The sequence below is a fragment of the Pleurodeles waltl genome, chromosome 10 (assembly GCF_031143425.1).
Source record: "Pleurodeles waltl isolate 20211129_DDA chromosome 10, aPleWal1.hap1.20221129, whole genome shotgun sequence".
NCBI lineage: Eukaryota > Metazoa > Chordata > Amphibia > Caudata > Salamandridae > Pleurodeles > Pleurodeles waltl.
This window is the reverse complement of record NC_090449.1, coordinates 1033528153-1033546974: the sequence shown is the minus strand read 5'-3', so window position 1 is coordinate 1033546974 and position 18822 is coordinate 1033528153. Positions and strand designations below refer to the sequence as shown.

The 18822-nt window shown below is 43.1% G+C and overlaps 1 protein-coding gene across 1 annotated transcript in view; it reads right to left on the bottom strand.

Moving 5' to 3' along the window:
* The window catches only part of GADL1 (glutamate decarboxylase like 1), a 358673-nt gene that overhangs the window by 210138 nt on the left and 129713 nt on the right, over positions 1-18822 (bottom strand). Inside the window, exons 4-5 of the mRNA XM_069212001.1 lie at positions 10316-10406; positions 6929-7035 (exon numbers count right to left, since the gene is read on the bottom strand). Coding sequence (XP_069068102.1) covers positions 6929-7035; positions 10316-10406 — 198 coding nt within the window. The remainder of the gene's footprint in view (positions 1-6928; positions 7036-10315; positions 10407-18822) is intronic.

The following is an 18822-nucleotide window of genomic DNA, read 5'->3' as shown; positions in this document are numbered from 1 at the left end:
GTGTGTAGTGGTGTAGGGCAGAGTGGGGTCGTGTGTATTGCCATAGAGTAGAGTGGTGTAGAGTACAGTAGAGAGTGGAGTGGTGCAGAGTGGAGTAGAGTACAGTGGTGCAGCGTGCACAGGGCATAGAGTGGTGTACAGAGGAGTGGGTGTAAAGTATAGAGCAGTGACAGGAAGTGGGACAGAGTAGAGTTGAGTGTTCATAGTATGGTAGCACACTGCAATTACAGACAACACATTTTCAGTTGAAACAAAGTATTTGTTTCCAACACACTTCGGAATTAACAAAAATGTGCTTCATTTGTGTATTCCTAATTTTGATGTGTTCTGAAATACTTGCACAGTTAATTTAAATGTTGTTCTAAGCCAGAAAAAAATCCCTTTCCTACCCCAAGTATCCATCAAGTTTGTCACATAAATTCTCTCACTTTGAAGTCAGAGAAAGAAAAGAAAACACTAAGCAACCTCAGAAGGCAGAACCTGACATTTGACCTCTCTCGTTGAATGCACAGCAAATGTGACAAGACAAGAACAATATTTACAAGCCTGTTTACAGAATGGAGCACTCGTGGACAAATACAAGAGGAGTTGGTGTAAGAAGGCAAAGCTCCTTGGAAGGGACTAACACAACCTTGACAGCCTAAACTAAACAAAACCAGCAAACAGAAAGCCAGATAATGTAAGTGACAAACCACAAGGCTAAAGGTAAGCTACCGGCAGAAGGCATTCCCATGGAAGGTTCATTATTGTTCCCAAGTTGTGCTGTCTGGTAGAATTCAACCTAAAAACAAAATACAGCACCTAAGGGAACGACCTTGTGCGTGGATGTGCTCATAGTGAGAGAGCAAAATATGTCACTCAAAGTGAAGTTAACCCATGGTTGTAGTAGGCTGACCGAATATGTGACAAAACAACTATGTCCTAAACAACTATAGCCTAAACCACTACTGCTAAACAACTAAAAAGTCTCTACAACTAAGTACTAAACAACTACTGTCTAAACAACAATTGTGCCTGAATAACAATTGCCTGAACAACTAATTTTGATATATATTCTAAACAACTAATAAACCATAAAAACCAAAAAGAAAACCTTACCTTAAAATTAGTTGTTCAGGCAATTGTTATTCAGGTACAATTGTTGTTTAGACAGTAGTTGTTCAGTACTTAGTTGTAGAGACTTTTTAGTTGTTTAGCAGTAGTGGTTCAGGCAATTAGTGGTTTAGACCTAGTTGTTCAGGATGTTTCCCGGCTGACCCACTGTTGTATGCTGTGTGCTGTAGCAGGTGTAAGAGAAATGTAAATGATGCAACAACAGACCAATGGATAAACAGACATGGCTGAAATGTCCTGTAAGTATGTATATTATACATATACATTTAGTAAAATCAAAAGGCCTTGGCTACTGTCAGACCTCAAAAAGTAAAGTTAGAATTTTCCAAGTCAGTCCACCCACTACATTTGCAACTTTGCAGGAAAGTCTTTTATATCAGAACAAAAGTGGAACAGGACCTCAGGCCAATGTCTAGAAATGTAAAAGGACCAGTATACAAGTTTGCAAGATTTGTCACCTGCAAGCAAAAGCAACTTAGGTGAGACTGCCAAATCAAGCAATTACAAAGCAAGACAAATCACATCCAATGTTGACGAAATAATGGCTGATCTCAGTTGGACATGCTCATTCTCAAACTAGAACTCCACACTGGAGTACAACAACTGGAGCTGCGAGAGAAATTCTGAAACATTGTAACCTTCTAAATCTTGTGGGGTCACTTTGACATAGACAACACCGTTACAGGATTTCTTTGGCAAATTCTTTAAAACAATTCTTGAGAATGACTGGAAATCTGCAACAGCCTAAGGTTTCTTGGCATTCTCTTCGAAAATATTTTATAAATGTAATTTTCTTGTGAGAAAATACGCACATAGATACTTTTACATGAGTACAGCACCAGCGTAAACACACTTGATACCTTTGTATTCTCTACTGGGAAAAGTTTATTCTCAAAACAAACCCTTTCCCTATACCTCTGCCAATTTTGGGGGCTGCTCCTTTCACCTCCCTGCCCTGCAGTGGTATTTACTCCTTCTCATGGCAGGAAAGAACCTGTATCCTTTTAAGGGTGGGAAGAAGTTGAAACATGGTTCCTGAATACCCAAAAACGTGTCAGATTTTAGGTGATCACAAACTTCCAGAACTTTACATCCTGAAGTGCTCAGTTCCCACCAACAGGAGTAGAAATACTCACAGAGAAACATTAGTGTGGGAAAATTATTTTGCAAGTCCAAAAGCAAGTTTGTGGATTCGGAATAGTGTTTTTTCGTTACTAGAAAAAAGGCTATTTGTGAGTGTATGTCAAAGTTACACACATGAATAGCTTTCTGAATCTGTCTCAGAGTCCACAAAAAGTTACAGGAGGCCTGGCTTGTTGGTGAAAAATCAGCCATATGGAAAAATTGTTTTTAGCTTTTTTATTAACAGTAAATTTCAAGTCTGCAATGTTGCCTTCAGGAGACACTTGATATGATGGGTGCCATGTCATTCCTGACACCATACTTGCCTTGTTGATGCAAAACAATGACTTACTTTGGTATATGATGCAGCAAAACAATAGGTCACAGGCTCATAAATGAGCTTGCTGGGCATTTTATTCAAGGAAGAGTATTTAAACAAGAGATGATGATCAAAGAGCAGTATGGTATGCTAGGTCAGGCTGGGTTCATGTTATACACTTAGGGCAACTATTTTCTTTTTCTTAATTTACTACCTATTTACCATTTTAGCTTTAATGAGATAAAATTAATGGCATGCTTCTTAGAAGAAGGGCTAAAACTGTTTTCAAACCCAGGTTCTCAGGTTTCATTGTCAGCAATGTAAGCTTTAAATTGCATGTTTGCAGGACATCTTACTCATTCACTACAATCCTGAGGCAAGCACACCAAGGGGCATATTTACAAGAAAGTGTTGCATCGGTCCCCATGCGCCACTTTTCTTGTGTCGCCCCTGTCCCACCTAATGACACCTCGGTTGCACCATATTCACAATATGGTGCTCCATGGCGGTCGTTAGGACAATAGCGTCAACTTTTTTGACGCTATTGTATCGCTTTGCTGCACTAGCTTAAAAAACGTTGATGCTAGTGCAGCAAAGCAGAGGGAGGTCCATTGATTATAACGTGATTTTAATGCCTGCTCTGAGCAGCCATTAAAAATGATAGAAAAAATGGCGCGGTTAAATTTTGTAATTTCACTGCACCGTTTTTTCGGGCCTCCCTGCGTGGGAACGCCCCCCTTGCATACACTATGCCTGGCGCAGGCATAATGTGGCATTAGGGTTTATGGCGCAGGAGAAAGGCCTCCTTAACACCGCCATAGCATAAAAAAACAAGCATTTGCAATGCAATAGGTCTTGCACTTGCTCGAGTTAAAGCTACTAGCGTTATAAACTCCTAACCGGACTTTTCTTGCCACATAACTTTAAAATCAAAAGTAAAACAGTTTCACATAAGCAAGCCAATTCACAGCACCAAGGGCACCATGAGCATCAGCGATAACGAAAGATACAAAAGGAAAAAGAAGTTCGCTCACAGTCAAACTTATCGGCAAAAGTGCAATTGGCCATGTAACAGGGTCGATAGCCAAGGCGGTAACTAAACCGCCCCAAGGAGGGACAAACATAAACCCTTCACCAATGTCATCAAAAAGATTTTTGAAGGGCAAGCCCACGAACGAGTGATAGTGATGGGCGTGAGGTGGGCGTTATTAAAAGCCCAGATACATACCAACACGTCGGAAAAGCAGTGCATGCGCGCTGCTATGCTCGCCCTAAAAATGAGGTGGCGCTAGGGGCTTGTAAAAATGCACTAGCTTTTTTTGCCCACTGTTGCTTTCATTCTAGTGAAATACATCACTTTACATTATGAGCATATATACAGAATTGTAGATGGGTAACAGGGAATAGCAAGGGTGCTTTTCACCAGTAGTTGTGAGTGCCATCAAATATACGAGAGAGAAGATTGTATTATCTATTGTGTCACTAATCGAAAAACCTGAGATAGAAACCATTCCTGTTATTCACTATTTACACATCTTTAATTTTATATCACATATGCCCCCCATTTCACCTGACTCTGTTGTCAGCAGCTGTAGCAGTAATGCGGGAGCAAAATATAACATGGACTTCCTTCCCACAGATAAAAAGCTGGCCTACTTTCAGCCACCCCTAACACCCTCTACACACTCCCATCCAAGGATAATAAACACCTGGCCTTCTGCTACCCACCGCACACTCTACCATCTGTCCCCCTCCGTACCCAAGCTGCATTCTACTGGAGCAGTGGTTCCCAAACTGTGGTCCAGGGACCCCTGGGGGTCCGCAAAGCCTCTTCCAGGGGGCCGGGACTGCTTACAAAATTAAATAATATTAACAGATTAGGTCCTCAGCTTTTAGTAATAGCTCGGTGGGGGGTCCCTGGATACCAATAATTATTCATTGGGGGTCCCCAGGTTCCAGTAATGATAAAGTGGGGGTCCACAGAAGTCAAAGGTTGGGAACCGGGGTGAGAAGCAACACTGTGCACTTGGATGTGTCCTTCCCTATGAGCGGCTTGAAAGACCTGCAGCGGCAGGAAAAAGTGGTGGATGCGTCAGGGAGCGCACTACCCCCGTTTTCCAGCCTCAATGTTGTTACTGGAGATATGGAAGTGGTGTTAGAAGGAGGTTCAGGCCACCAGTCTCCATATCACTGCATCACTCAGGTCTCCATTGACCTGTGAAAGGCATCACAACCATGGGGAATAATTTCTGGGGATAACCATGGAATGGAATAGCGTTTCTCACTGTTACGTCACATCAGTGAACAGCATATTTTGATCAGGTTAATGATGCTAATGCTTTCCAGTGGAAGCCACACATATTAAGTTACGTTGTCAGAGACTTGACTAAAGGAAGTTGGCTTATGTTCAAATCGCAAAGCGTTTGGCACATTGCAACCTATGAACAAGAAGTAAACTGGATCAGACTGAGTCATGAAGAATGCCATTCTTAAAATTGGAATGCCCAACGGGTGCCTTTCTTCCCCATATCTTTGAAACAGCAAGCAGTCTGGAGCTTTGACAGACCACTACAGTACTGGCAGCACAAAACAGAAGATGCACACTATGATTCCACTCCTGAGATGCCTAGCATTGGCCCCACAAACACAGAAACTTCCTTCTTCATTGCATACTTATTTTGATACAGTCCACACATGCCAGTGGCTGCCCTCTGGTAATCCCTGAATTGTCTTTGCTACCACTAAATTTGGTGGGGGCGCTCAAAAAACCAAAACCAGTGACATATAGTAAATATGGCCCTGGAGTTGTAACTCCTTGCCTTTCTCCTGATCCCTGATAAAAAAATATGGTACTGTTGAGGGAACTAAAGGTGGCTCAAGTAGCCAAATCTGTGATGCCCTCAAGGTCAAAGGGTACATGATGTCAGTTCCTCTAGCCATTGCATTTTTTGTGTTTCAATTTTTATTGGACTGTTCAATACATTTCAAATTATGAACCCAATATAAGTTATCGACCAAAATTTAAAGCCAAAGCAGAAAGATGGCTCTGTAATATTAACAGGTGGTCGTCCATACCTGTTTGCTTATGGGCCGATTCCCCTTATCACCCTATCTACACCTCAGTGATATCTTAGGCTAGCCGAATGTACAAACTGTTCTCTAATGTGAATGAAAACCGTCGATTCTATCATCTCTTTATATGATGTCTGTTATTCAAGCTAACACTACCTTTGCCCTCCTTCCCACTCCTCTGGTCCTCATCTGTATTTCTTACCATCTGATCATATATCCACCCAGATTGTTTGTTGTATTTCCCTATTCTAGAAATGGAGTTCGTAAACCATCCTGTCCATTTCCTGATAAATAAGGAGCCGCCCTCAGCCATGCGTCCTAGATCATTGGTTCTTAACCTGTGGTCCGAGGACCCCTCGAGGGCCATGAGGCCTAGTCAGAGTGTCAATGACTATTTTACAAAATTAAATAATATTCAATGCTACCAAAGTATAGACAAACAAAGAAGCAACATTGAAAAAGTGAACTCTTTTTCCATATTTTATTGTGAATTAAACAAAATATTTCAATATTTGAGCATTTCTTTGGTGCACGCCTGTTTTGGTATTTTTGGGTACTGTTTTGAGTTTCAAACCACAGAAATTGCTTAGGCCGGGGGTGTAATGCCTCAAATAATGACTCAGTGGCAATCCCCAGATTTCAGTAATGATTCAACGTGAGTCCATAGAAGTCAAAATGTTACGAACCCCTGTCCTAGGTGGTGAGCCCTCCATTCATCATGCTTGAGATCCAGTTCACATTATTGCACCATTATAAATGAGTGTAACCTTTCCTCTCTACATTTGCGTGCAATCCCACCACAAAACCTCCTCTAGATCTCTTCAAACTGTGGCAGTCGGTCATTAATTCTTTAGATGGCTTTTTCGAAAGCAGCCATGTCATGCATGTCAATTTTGGTTGGTAGGGAGTATAATTTTTGCCCCTGCATAAACTTGCTAAATTTGCCACCACTAGAGCAGTGGGTAACCAACTTTTTACATGAAAAGCTAGTGGAAAGAGGTCTGTGGTGTCATGTAGGGTCATTAATCTGGCATTAAGGCCCAGTACAGTGCCGAGGACTACCTTCACCGTGTCCCAGAGTTGCATCCAATAAATATACCTGGCATTTCGAAGAATTGCCGTTTGTGGTGTTTTTTCCTCTCTGTGGTGTGCTAACACATTTTCAACAAACGCTATAACCTTGCCAGAGGTCCTCTGTATTACATGTTCACCCTGAGCACATTGTCAAAAGGTCAAAGACTGAAAAGATGCGCCGGTCAGCTACCGTATTTCACGTATAAAAAGATACTACTGTTTTTGTACCTGGGCTGAAAATACCGTCACCGCCTTCCCATCCTATGAATTCAATCATTTTCTTAATGACAGCTTCCTCCACCAACAGAAAAACCGGAGATACTTCGTATGTATAGCTTAAACAACAAAAAAATAAAATGTTAGTGTCAACCTCACAAAAACCCACCAATGACTTCATTTTCAATCAAGTACAATTTCACCCTTGTGAGGGTGAACAGTAATTTCCGTAATGACCATGCGCGCGCCATAAATGTAGCCCTTTAAACATAGGGCCCATTCACCCTTGCCGGTGATGGCTTTGCGTACGGCCTCTTTGCTGCGAATTCATGCACAGAACATCTGCTAAAGAGATCCAAGGCAGATACAGACGCCCCTGAGGTCCTGCAATTCACAGGGTAAGCACAATAGAAGTAGGACAAATGGTGATGGGAACGTCAGTAGTAATGATGAGCAGTTTTAATGATAGCCTCTCAAACGTGCATGCTAATTTCAATAAAAACACGTTTTCATTTCCTGGCAGCCTCCAATTGCATTAGGACGGAACATAACAAAACACCCTCTGTTTAGCATTGACAGACATCCTTGTGGTCGCTGGACGCTCATGATAGATGTGTTTACTTTTCACCAACAAAACTGCGCTCATTTTAACAGCCTGGGAATGATAAAAGGCTGAGTTGCAGCCGTTAGCATCAGATGCATTGTAATTTTATTTCCACATGCTGTGTGTCCAGCACCAATAAAGATGTCCTTCTTACTCCAGCTAAGTTTTCATTTCCGGTAGAAACAAGTTAAAATCACCACCTCTCTTAAAAGTCAAATGCATAAGGAAGTTTACATCTTTGAACTTTTCTACCTCCGTTTACAGCTTTATTTTGGGGCTTGCATAAAAGGGATTGGTTGAGTCACTCACTATCCTACAGATATCCTGCTTATCTTATACAGCCTTTTCTTAGGAGGGGGGTGGGGGCGGAGCAAGGGAATAACACAGGCCCCTGCAGCTGCTGCGGCGCATGGGGGCGCCCTAACTCTTCAGGGGGAACCCAACCCTTCGGGGAGGCCCTAGCTCACTAACTCAAATGTAATGGGTAAATAAAAACTTGAAGAAATAACTTATTTCTCAGTTGAATGATTATGTTCTTGATGATGTTGAATGACTTGCAGACAGGACAAAGGGCAACACTGAGTTTAGTCAGATGATTTGTGAACAGGCATGGGTCCTAGTTTTGGAGGTGAGGCTATGCTTCCTCTAACTAAAAGAACCCACCAATATAAAATATCTCTTTGGAAGAGTCCCATTGCATCTTAAAGAAAGTGCTATGTCACGTGAAGAATGCTGAAATCTGAGTGACGGGGCCTCTTGTATTCTGATAATTCAGAGTACCTTCCATTGGCAAATGAAACTTCCAAGCCCCAGACTATTCAGAGAAGGAACTAATGAATAAACACAATAAATATTGAAAAGAAGGAAAGCATCTGCATTTCAGGAGAGACCCACGTGACTACTGTTCCAGATGTCCATTCTCACTCTCATTTAAACTTTAGAACCCCAGGCCAGTGGGCATCAATCTGGGCGGGTAATCAATGAGTTGGCATTATTAGACCATAACACACAGCACTCATGGTTTTTCCATGTTTTTGAGCGGGAAAATATGTATTGCGAAGCAGAACTACAGATATTGACTGTAGGAAGTCCCCCTTTCCGCGTGGTCGCTGCAGATTGTTGCATTAATTTCAACAGGATTTACTGGCTGTTCTGAGCACTGTCAGGCTATCATTCAGTATTCCGGTTTGTGTGCTCTGACCCCTAATTGTGTGTCCCCTGCAGTGGCATAACATTAGCCCCCGCAGTCCCCAAGGTGCAGGGGGGCCCCAACCTCCAGAGGGCACCACACAGCGAAAGTAGTAAGAGGTGTGGTGGGCAGGGAGGACCCTCCATGTACTTTTGCAGGAGGGCTCCCTCAAGTTTCGTTGCACCGCTTGTGCCCCGAGCCTCTTTCGGGGGCACCTCGAGAGGCGGAATTGAGACCCAACTTCAGAGGTGATTTCCCTTAAAGGTCTGGTGGCCACTTTTTCTACCACACATTTGTCTATACATTTCTTTTACACCAATTGACACATTTACAGTGCGTAGTAAAGTGACTTTCTATAGGTCCTGAGAAATGCCCATACACCTTACCTAAGGGCAAATTGGAGGCTGAAACATGTTGACCATAATATAATTAGGGAAAAATAGATTTTTCCCTGATCACTTCCTTTTTCGTGTTTTAATCCTGTCCCTAAGAGACAAAAATAAAGGCTACGGTCTGTTTAGGCAGTAATTTTACCTTCGCTTCATTCACTTTCTTACACTTTGCTGGACTCACCCATACATCTTACTCACATAGGGGCAATTTAAAATATCCAAAGATGTTATCACCTACTTTTAGGGGTTGTAACCCACACCACAACTTTGTTGTGGTATGAGGAGGAAACCTATGATGAAACATGCCACCTGTTGGTGGGTGGGTTCAACCTAAAAAGAAAATATTTCCTCCACATTTAACACCACTGCCTGCTACCCAGCAGTGTTCCCAAATGAAAAGAAAAAAAAAAAAAAAACAGCACCATTTCCTTTAAGGGTCAAAGGCTGCTTAAATTATTTTTTCCCATTTGGGTATTCAAACACAGGGATACTGGCCTTCTGCTCTAAGCAGGCTGCCATTCCTGAGTTTGCAGCTAATTACACGGGGACACAAATAGCGCCCTGTCTAATTAATATTCATAAGGTGGGGTTATTCTGCGACATCAACACCCCCACTTCTGTGATTGGACAGTTTGTGACACGTCCTATTTGGTATATACCTCACATTGCAAAATAATGTAGGGGGACAATTTGCATACACTTTGTGTGAGCTGTTTCCTGCTACATCAGTCACAAGGTGAACACCCAACACTAGGGTATCAGAGTATAATCCACATGGGTGAAAAATGACCCCCACAAAAATCAGTAAAAATGAAGGTGTGAAGGTTTTAAAAGCTGTAGACTGTTTGACATATCTGCATGAAATGTGGCCATGTTATGGTAGCCATGCACTTTCAAATGGTGCATTGTCATCCGAACCTCAACATTTGACCGCTCTGATGTCAGCTATTTCTATATCATGAGCGCTTCTGTCTGTGTGGCCATTATCCTCAGAAATTATCCACCATCATAGTTTTTGGAGTTTGACCTCTTAATTTAAAATCTATGGTTGCAAATTTGGAAGAGCTGATAGATTCAAGCCCTTTATCTACTTAAATGCAGGCATGGCTTTATCTTCCAGTGGACCCTGAGCCCATCCTCTTGAGCCTATTGCACTCAGCCAAGAAAAGCCTGCTCCTATTGGATGGCACAGCAAGGTCGTAGGTTATACTTACATACTGGGGTTCAATGCTTCTGTAATGAAACGCGCCACAAGAGAATAATGGTCCATGCCGGCATACAACTGGTTAAAGAACCTTGGGTGGCCTGCAAATTGGAAACAAGTTAGAGGTTACCTAAACTCACTAAACATGGGCAAACTACCAAATTAAGATGGAGATCTCAGTCATTATATCTTCTTTGACATTTAAAAACTCTATGCAATAGTTAATCACTATTTTGTTGCATTTGCAAAGTTTATCATTTTACGACATTACATTGTATCAGTTCCTTGACGGTATTAAGTTAAAATTAATGATTTCTAAATATAAACTTGGGAAGATTTGATAATCTCCCTCATGCTCTAAGGCTGTGCTATGAGACAAGTCAGTTTTTCATGTGCTCTATCCACCTTCTTGTTTCTTCTTTGTAATGCTCTTCCTTTGTTTCCTACTTTTTTATTACAAAACATTCATAGGGACAACAGCACAAAAAACAAATTATAATTTGGGACCCACAAATCAAAGTACAAGGATTTAAAAATGCATCTCTCATGTTCCCCACAGCACAGACCTAAGTGTTTGTGTTCATGGCTTCCCCTGACTTGACAAACAAGGCTGGTCCAGGAGAGCACAAGCACACCAATTAAGTTAATTACATAGATTAGTAAAGCAACTGGGCATTGGAGATTCCACAGAACTTGTAGTCATTTTAGATTCCTTTTTTGTAGGTATATCCACTGGCAATGTACTTGCTGGATGCCCTTTAACAGGAGGCTTAGGGTTTTATTAGGAGTTTGGTGGATGGGACACTCCGTCACAAACGTCCCGTCCACCATATTACAAATTCATTAAAGCCCATGGTACTTGTAACACGATGGCGTGAGGTCTGCCACATTTTGACAGAGTACCCTATCTGTCAAACTCCAGTCTAAAGACCCTTCAGTTTTTTCTTTCAAAAGCAGTATTACAAAGCCATAGGGCCAGTGCCTGAAATTCTGACGTCTGCTCTGACGTAGACCACTATGCCTTCGTAGGGAATAGTCGGCCTCGAAGAGTGCGAGTAGTTGAGATTAATTCAGCATTAACTTCACTTTTGTTTTCTGATTGAGATGCACTAAGTGCCACTGGTATGCCTAGACAGGACGTGGTTCCGGTGCACCCTGTGCCATTGGACTCAAGCATCGCCTCACTTTTGAAGTCTAAATAACCCAAAACCAGCTGGTGTTGCTTGTGTTTCCATCTAAAAAGGATCTGACATAAGAGTTCATGCTGTACTGTTCCTAATGGATCAGAACCAATTCTGATTTGCCTGTGCTCCTCTGTGCCTGAAGAGGCACAGTGGGCCGAAGGATGAAAGACTAGGACGCGGCTCCTAGTAGTGAACAGTCTGAGGTTTATTTATGCACTACTCATTACATTGTTGTAATTCAATGTGCAACAGGAAGTGAAGAAATTCAATGTACCAAAGCAACCAAAATATCTGTTCTCACTGAAGGAAAGGGTGGTAGGCAATTGCAGTATTGTTTGCATTCAACCAAAAATGTTTTCCTCTGGGCAGTGGTAATCTTGTAGGGATCGGTCAGTGTTGTGTAGCGTGGCAAGTCATCCCTTGGACAATCTGGATACTTTTGTATTCACCCAGCTAAACCAAGGGCTAGGCAAATGCTGGACCTCAATTATTCTTTAGACATAACTAACTCCACAATGAATCCTTCTATTTCTTTTGCTCCAGTCAGGCACCAAAGCTATCTCCCTTGCAATTTGAGATCTCTCAATTCTGGCATTAAATGGTGCTTGATAATAAATTTAATACATCACGTGCTATAACATCTAAGGACATGGTTCCTACACTTCAAGCGTCATTATTGACCACCAATTTAAATGAAGATGATTCGCAAGTCCTTCTCCATTGTGATAAACAAATCTTCTTGACAATATTCCATTTTTTTGCTTTACTTAGTTCCTGCCATTACAGAGAGATGAACAATATGCATAGTACCATTGCCCCAACTGAAAAGGAAGAGTCCAACCTGAGCAGCTAGGCTATGTTCCTTCTGAACAGGAACAAACGACGCAGTTCAGCCTTTTTTGAGCCTTATCTATGAGAAGCAGCTTGAGTTCAGAAATACAAAGAGATCATGGTCCATTTCAGTTCTTCATGATGACTTTTCATAGATTCTGAGATTGTGGGGCCTCCTAGCATTGTAAAAGGTGAAAGAACATGTTGCTTCCCCAGACAGGAAGATGTACAACTTAGCCACAAATCATCTTTGGCTCACCTGGGTAGCTTGATTGAGTAGTCCAGGCCTAGATAATTGCAGATGGGTTGAAGGTTGAGCCAGATACAGTATAAAGCAGGTCATTATCTCTCTCACAAACACACACACACTAGTCTTAGCTATTACCCACAATATAAAATATAAAAACAGCTTTCTTGTTTGGGCTCTATTGAGCAGCTAGTGGACCTTTATGTATTTCATTCTACAGTTGGTTTCGCATGCATCCCTCTCATATGGTATGATGAAAAGGAGTGGGTGATTTATTCCGCTGCACCGGGGAAGTTGGCCACTATGCAGTAAGCTTGCAAATCGGAGTTTTGTCAAATTCCGCCAACCACCATGAGGCTGATTTTTTTTTGTGTGTTGCTGGCCAACGGTAAGTTGGTGACCGTGAGCGAGATTTGGCGTCCTCTAGCTCAATTTTTGGTCACTAGGTGGGCCCCAGCAAGAGTTTTCCAATGTAGGGGGTCACAACCTTTCATGGTCAGAAAGCTGCCACTCAAGTAGAAAATCTACTCGAGTGGCAGCAAAATCAACTTGAGAAGCTGTGCCCTCTGGCGCCCCATGTGGTGCCGTTTGCACTGATTTTTCACCGTGGAACAAGCTCCTGGCTCTAAATCACAGCACAAGGACCGCAACATGTCTATTTCCACCCATTCACAGAATTCCGTGGAATCTCACAGAGTATTCATGTAACTTTGCAGAATTCCATGGAGTTAAAGTCTGCGATTTCCGCCCATGGCTAATAATGAACCACTGTTATCATATGATACATATCCCTACTGTAGACCGCTCTGAAGCTCTCAAGGTGGTTGGAAGTGACCATTTCTTATCTAGTTTTTTAGAGCTCCCCAGGGTTTCAAGCCTTTTTAGATTGTTTTTGAATGGTCATTAAATTAAATAAAGTGATAGCCAATCTAAATAAATGTCCTTCTGTTACAGTTCCTACTACTCACACACAAAATGTATATCTTGCATTGAGCTGTCAGGGTCTCTTGATCCCTTGTGGTTGAGATCATGGATCACTGTAGGATAGGGGACTCATATCCATACTGTCTGATTTCCTGGTGACAGAAGAAAGCATCAGTTGCCTGGGGCACTCGGGGACCAAGTTAACCTACTGGTGAAGTTATTCCAAAACCAAACACATTACAAAGCCAATAGAGTTCACCTTTGCTACTGGGGGCAGTCAATTGGTGGAACTGTGCACAGCACAGCAAGTTCTGGGGACCTCAATAGTGGCTCAGGAACAATCTCCCTGTCTCTGGCCTTAAATAAAGAGGTGCAGTCTGTGCTGAAGTTATACTGAGAGAGGGCTAAGGATTTACTTAAAATACATTTACAGTGATGCTGGGTGGAATGCTTAACAGGCTCAATCACCTTTCTGAAGTTTTGTTCATATGTGCTTGTGTCATCTCCTGGCATTTTCTTCAGTCTTTGGTGAGATGGTAGCTTAAATGCTATAGGCAGGTCTGGATGGCATCCTCAGGGGGGCTGTTTCACTGATGTGGTTTTATACAGACAGATGGCCAGAGCAGCTGTGCCAAAGGCAGATCCTCCTTCAGCTTTATCCCAACCTCAAGGATACCTACAGGACCTAGCTAGAGGGACAAGAAGCAATGCGGCTCCGTGCAGGTCAGGTCACTGTAGCTTCCAAACTACTTGCTTGAGGATAGTATTTATCCAAGTTTCAGTACAGGTGGCCAGATGTCTAGAAATACACAGAAAGAGAGCAAGGGAAGCAAGGCTAACCCACACCGCCTCCCAAAAGAAACTAAGTAATCACACAAGGTGTGGGGTAGTAGGAACAGGGGGTAAGACTGGGTTAGTCTTTAACCAGTTCCTGGTTGCATTAGGTTGCTTGATAGGGGGTGCTGTGTTGCCCTACAGGAGTAGCAGGGGATTTTCCTTTACGGACTAGGTGGTCTCACACACATAATAGTGTCTTGCTTCATCATATGACAAGTTACAGTGATCCAGAGGGGGTGAATAATAAAATTACCTAACATGTCACCGGTGGCTCTTGTTAGTTTTAATGGTGGTGCATGTTGGTAAGACTAAAACTAAGGGGGAAGGCTCGTTAGAGGATAATGTCTCTTGGAGTCTAAAAGGGGTTGAACATGACCAACATGTTTCTGCCCTCACTAAGTGCTGGTGGGTCAGGGGCATTCGTCAGGGTCGGAGCACCTGTAATGAGTACGGTGCTCAAAGTGAAAGTGTGTGTCCTACCTGAACAGGTAGTTCACGGTGGGGTAGGCCCCGGAGCTGGGGGCGTATTGCCTCTGGTCTGGCTAGAACCGGGGGGGGGGGGGGGGGGTTTCCCTTGTAGTCACACTCACGCCAAAGGGAATACCATGGGGGGTACCTACGTGCCGGAGCCAGGCCGCTCTTAGTTTTAGTCTTACCAACATGCACCACCATTAAAACTAACAAGAGCCACCAGTGACATGTTAGGTAATTTTATTATTCACCCCCTCTGGATCACTGTAACTATCCAGACAATTCAATTTCAGCACTCCCTCTGGTTCTTTTAACCAGAGGTCGAGTCCGCCTGAGTAGTATCATCTTACTTAGGTGGGGCTAGGTGGTCATATGATGAAGCAAGACACTATTATGTGTGTGAGACCACCTAGTCCGTAAAGGAAAATCCCCTGCTACTCCTGTAGGGCAACACAGCACCCCCTATCAAGCAACCTAATGCAACCAGGAACTGGTTAAAGACTAACCCAGTCTTACCCCCTGTTCCTACTACCCCACACCTTGTGTGATTACTTGTCCAGATGTCTAGCTCTGTTCAAAGTTCTACACACCAGCATATTATGTGAATGTCTTTGAAGCCCCTTCAGAAGGCTGACCAAGCGAAACTGGTTCCAACTGGAGCAGGAAATATATTCTTGCCGGGAAGCTCATATCATGCTTAGGGTTCAACAAAGTCCTCACACAACTGCTTCCAATTGTCTGGACCAGGGGCCCACCATGGTGCCTTACTATGTTGTACCTAAAGAATGATGTGAGGTTCCCGATTCAAGACATAGCATTTAGGGGCATATATATATGTGCCAAATTTGCGTCATTATTTTACACAAATGTGGTGTTAGGCGTTAAGCATTGCACAACTTTGTAAACCCTTGCACCACATTATGCCTGCACCAGGAATAATGTATGCAAGGGGGGCGTTCCCACGTTGGGAGCCACAGAAAAATGGAACAGTGCAATTTACTAGATTTCACTGTGCCACTTTTAGCGTCATTATTAACGCTCCCATTGAAAACAATGGGCCTCCCTGTGCTTTGCTGCATTAGCATCCAGCAAAGCACCACATTAGCGCCATAAATAAAGGCGCTAACGTGGACACAACCGCCATGGTGCGCTGCATTGAAAATACGGCGCACATGTGATGTCATTAGGGGACACAATGGGCCACTAGAAAGGTGGTGCATCATGCATGATGCAGCACTTTTCCATAAATATGCCCCTTAATGTTTCCCGTGGGGCAGGAACATTGCTCACTGATTGACTCACTAGTGCCAGAGTGGCGTGGCATGCGCCTTTTTGTCTTTACATCTTTGTACTGAGAAGGCCATAAATTGTCATGGCTGAAAAGTACAACTTATTCTGTGAAGGCATCTCCCAAAAATTGGATTCAATTGTGCCAATGTACTGGGAGGAGGAGGAGATGAGAAATCAGTGGAGTTTTTCCTGTGTTCTCCACGTCAGATTGACTACCTCTTAAGTGGAGTTTGAAATGGACTTATTATTCAGGCACCTACAGTTTAATTTTTCAGAGGGACAAGAGAATATTTTTAATGTTGTATACGTTTTGTGGCTTGTACTTATTTTTGGTGCATTGTGTGTAATTTTACACCTGAGTGTTCACTCATGTACATTTTGACAGATATTTATATTTAGGGACTGCAGGGTACTCTAGATGTAATTACTGGTTTGGCATGATCAATATTTTTCATTAACTTGGATACTGTACTAAATTAAATCAGGTTTCAAATGCTAATCAATTCTGACTAATACAGATTGAACATAATTGATCCCCACTATATACCGTATCTTTATTTTTGTATGTTGAAGCCCTGGTTGTGTGGGGTTACAAGGGCATCACCACTCTTCCGTTCCTCCTACCTTCCGGAAATTAGCAAGGGGAAGCTTGCATTGGGCTAGCTCCGATCATATCTTATGGGATGAGTACAGGAAGTCTCTAGTCATATTCCATAATGACTGTCCCTTGTCCCTTATTCCGCATCATTCCTGCTTGCAAAACGTTGTTTCAGACGCGTACAATCTGCTCAGTGTGGAACACTGTTCATCATGATGTCTACCGTGGAGGGACGTGTCCATGGGATGCTTGCGCCATTGCAAGAAAACTATTCTAATGCCACAATATGAAGAAGAAAGTCTCTGCTCAGAGCTGATTCCCTGTCAAGAACCACGCAGATCCCCTGGGCTCTCAACACAATAACATACAATGATTTTCAATAAACAGTAATGCATTTTCTATGACTTTTCTGTATATACATCACTGGTTCATTTAGCAACATCACGGTTCCTTTCAGAAGACACGTTCTTGGTGTCTCCTCGTGAACCCCGGTTTCTCTTGAAAAAATAATTTTTCTGTACCAAATCCATGTTCTTGACATTTTGAGGAAGTACCGGGCTTGTGCAAGATTTTCAGTGACCTTAGTCAAAAAAACAAAAAAAATCTGCACTCTATTGTAATTGGACCAGATTAGATGCTTTTAGGATCTATTCTGTTATTCTTGCTGGTGGCGACTTGGTTTAGGTAAACGCTTCGCCTTGAGCATTTTCATGCAAAGCTCTCAGTAAGGTTCCCCGAGGCTTAGAAAAGTGATAGCGTCCTGGCTGTGCCCAGGGGAAAGCGGAGCTCAGATTGTGAAAACCTTAGCATGCTTGGCAGCCGACGCGCGGGAGTGACAGCCGGGACCCTTGGGTGACCTATGACCGCTTCCTGTCCTGGAACCGTGAAACTCTAGGAGTCTCTCTGGCAGGTGACAAGGGTCTGATGCCCTCCCGGTGGTCTGAGGCATGCTCCGTCTTTGAGGCACAGCAGAGATGGGCTGGAACCCTCAGGGAAAACTGTTGGGACCGATCATATGAAGTGCGCTTTCAGAACATACGGGGTGGCCATTATCCACGCCCGCCTGCTCAGAGCTGTCCCCTGCGGTTCGTCAACATTCCTAATAAAATCTACCCCGGGTGGTTATGAACAGTTTAAATATTAGTGTTATTCAACCCTTCTATCTTCTGCATTTGCAATGCTTTAATGCGCACATAATATTTTAGGAGTGAACACTTGCAGCCGTTACACACTGTTTTTTTCAGGCGGCATTCACACCTATAAAATCCATAACATACCTCGCCTCCTCCACACTGAGACACTGACAGGGTCGGGGCTGCGACAGAACATAGGCCCAGACACCAAATTAAAAGTGACCCCCATCAGCGACTCAGCTAAAAGAAGTAGCCCACATTTGCAAATTTGGACAGTTTTGACATTGTAAAGCCCCGCTGTACAGGTGTTTTTCAAGGTGCCGGAGATTGCATGATTTGTGCTAGCTGCAGGAAATGAGCATGTTAATATAAGATAAATCAACAGTATAAACCTGCCCAGCAGACCATAAAGCAAGCCCACTGTAGTGCTTAATTTGAGCCAGTGGTTTCCGGTGCAGGGCACCAGCACTTATTTTTGAGGACCGGAACCCATTTTTCTGCCTCAAGAATTTACTGCAAGCAAAGACACATATGGGGAAGACGGAGGAAGAGAAAAACGAAAATGCGTCACAAAGGGAGAAAGCTGAAAGAGTGAGCTGAAGGGGCAGGGAGTGGCTGTAAATGGATTAAAGAGGCCCGAGATGGCTTCGGGATTACACTGCCTCGGTATTCTGTGCTCGCACACTTAAGTGCAGCAGCCGCGTGTTTCAGAGGAAAGCTCTGAGCACCAGCACATTTTTATTTACAAATTAAGAACGGACACACTGACCTATCATACTAGCGCTTCGGGCTCTGCTAAATTGCTCTACAGGCCAGTCCAACCCTGGACATTGATTAATCAAATACCAGGGGTAGCGGAGATAAGGTCTTGCCCACTTTACTCGCAATTACGTCACTCACTCTTTGACTATAATGATGTCACAGGTTTGACTTCTTGCCCCACCCTTAGCCATGCAACAGTCTCCTACCTGCTGCTTAGGGTGGTCTAGAATAAAAACAGTG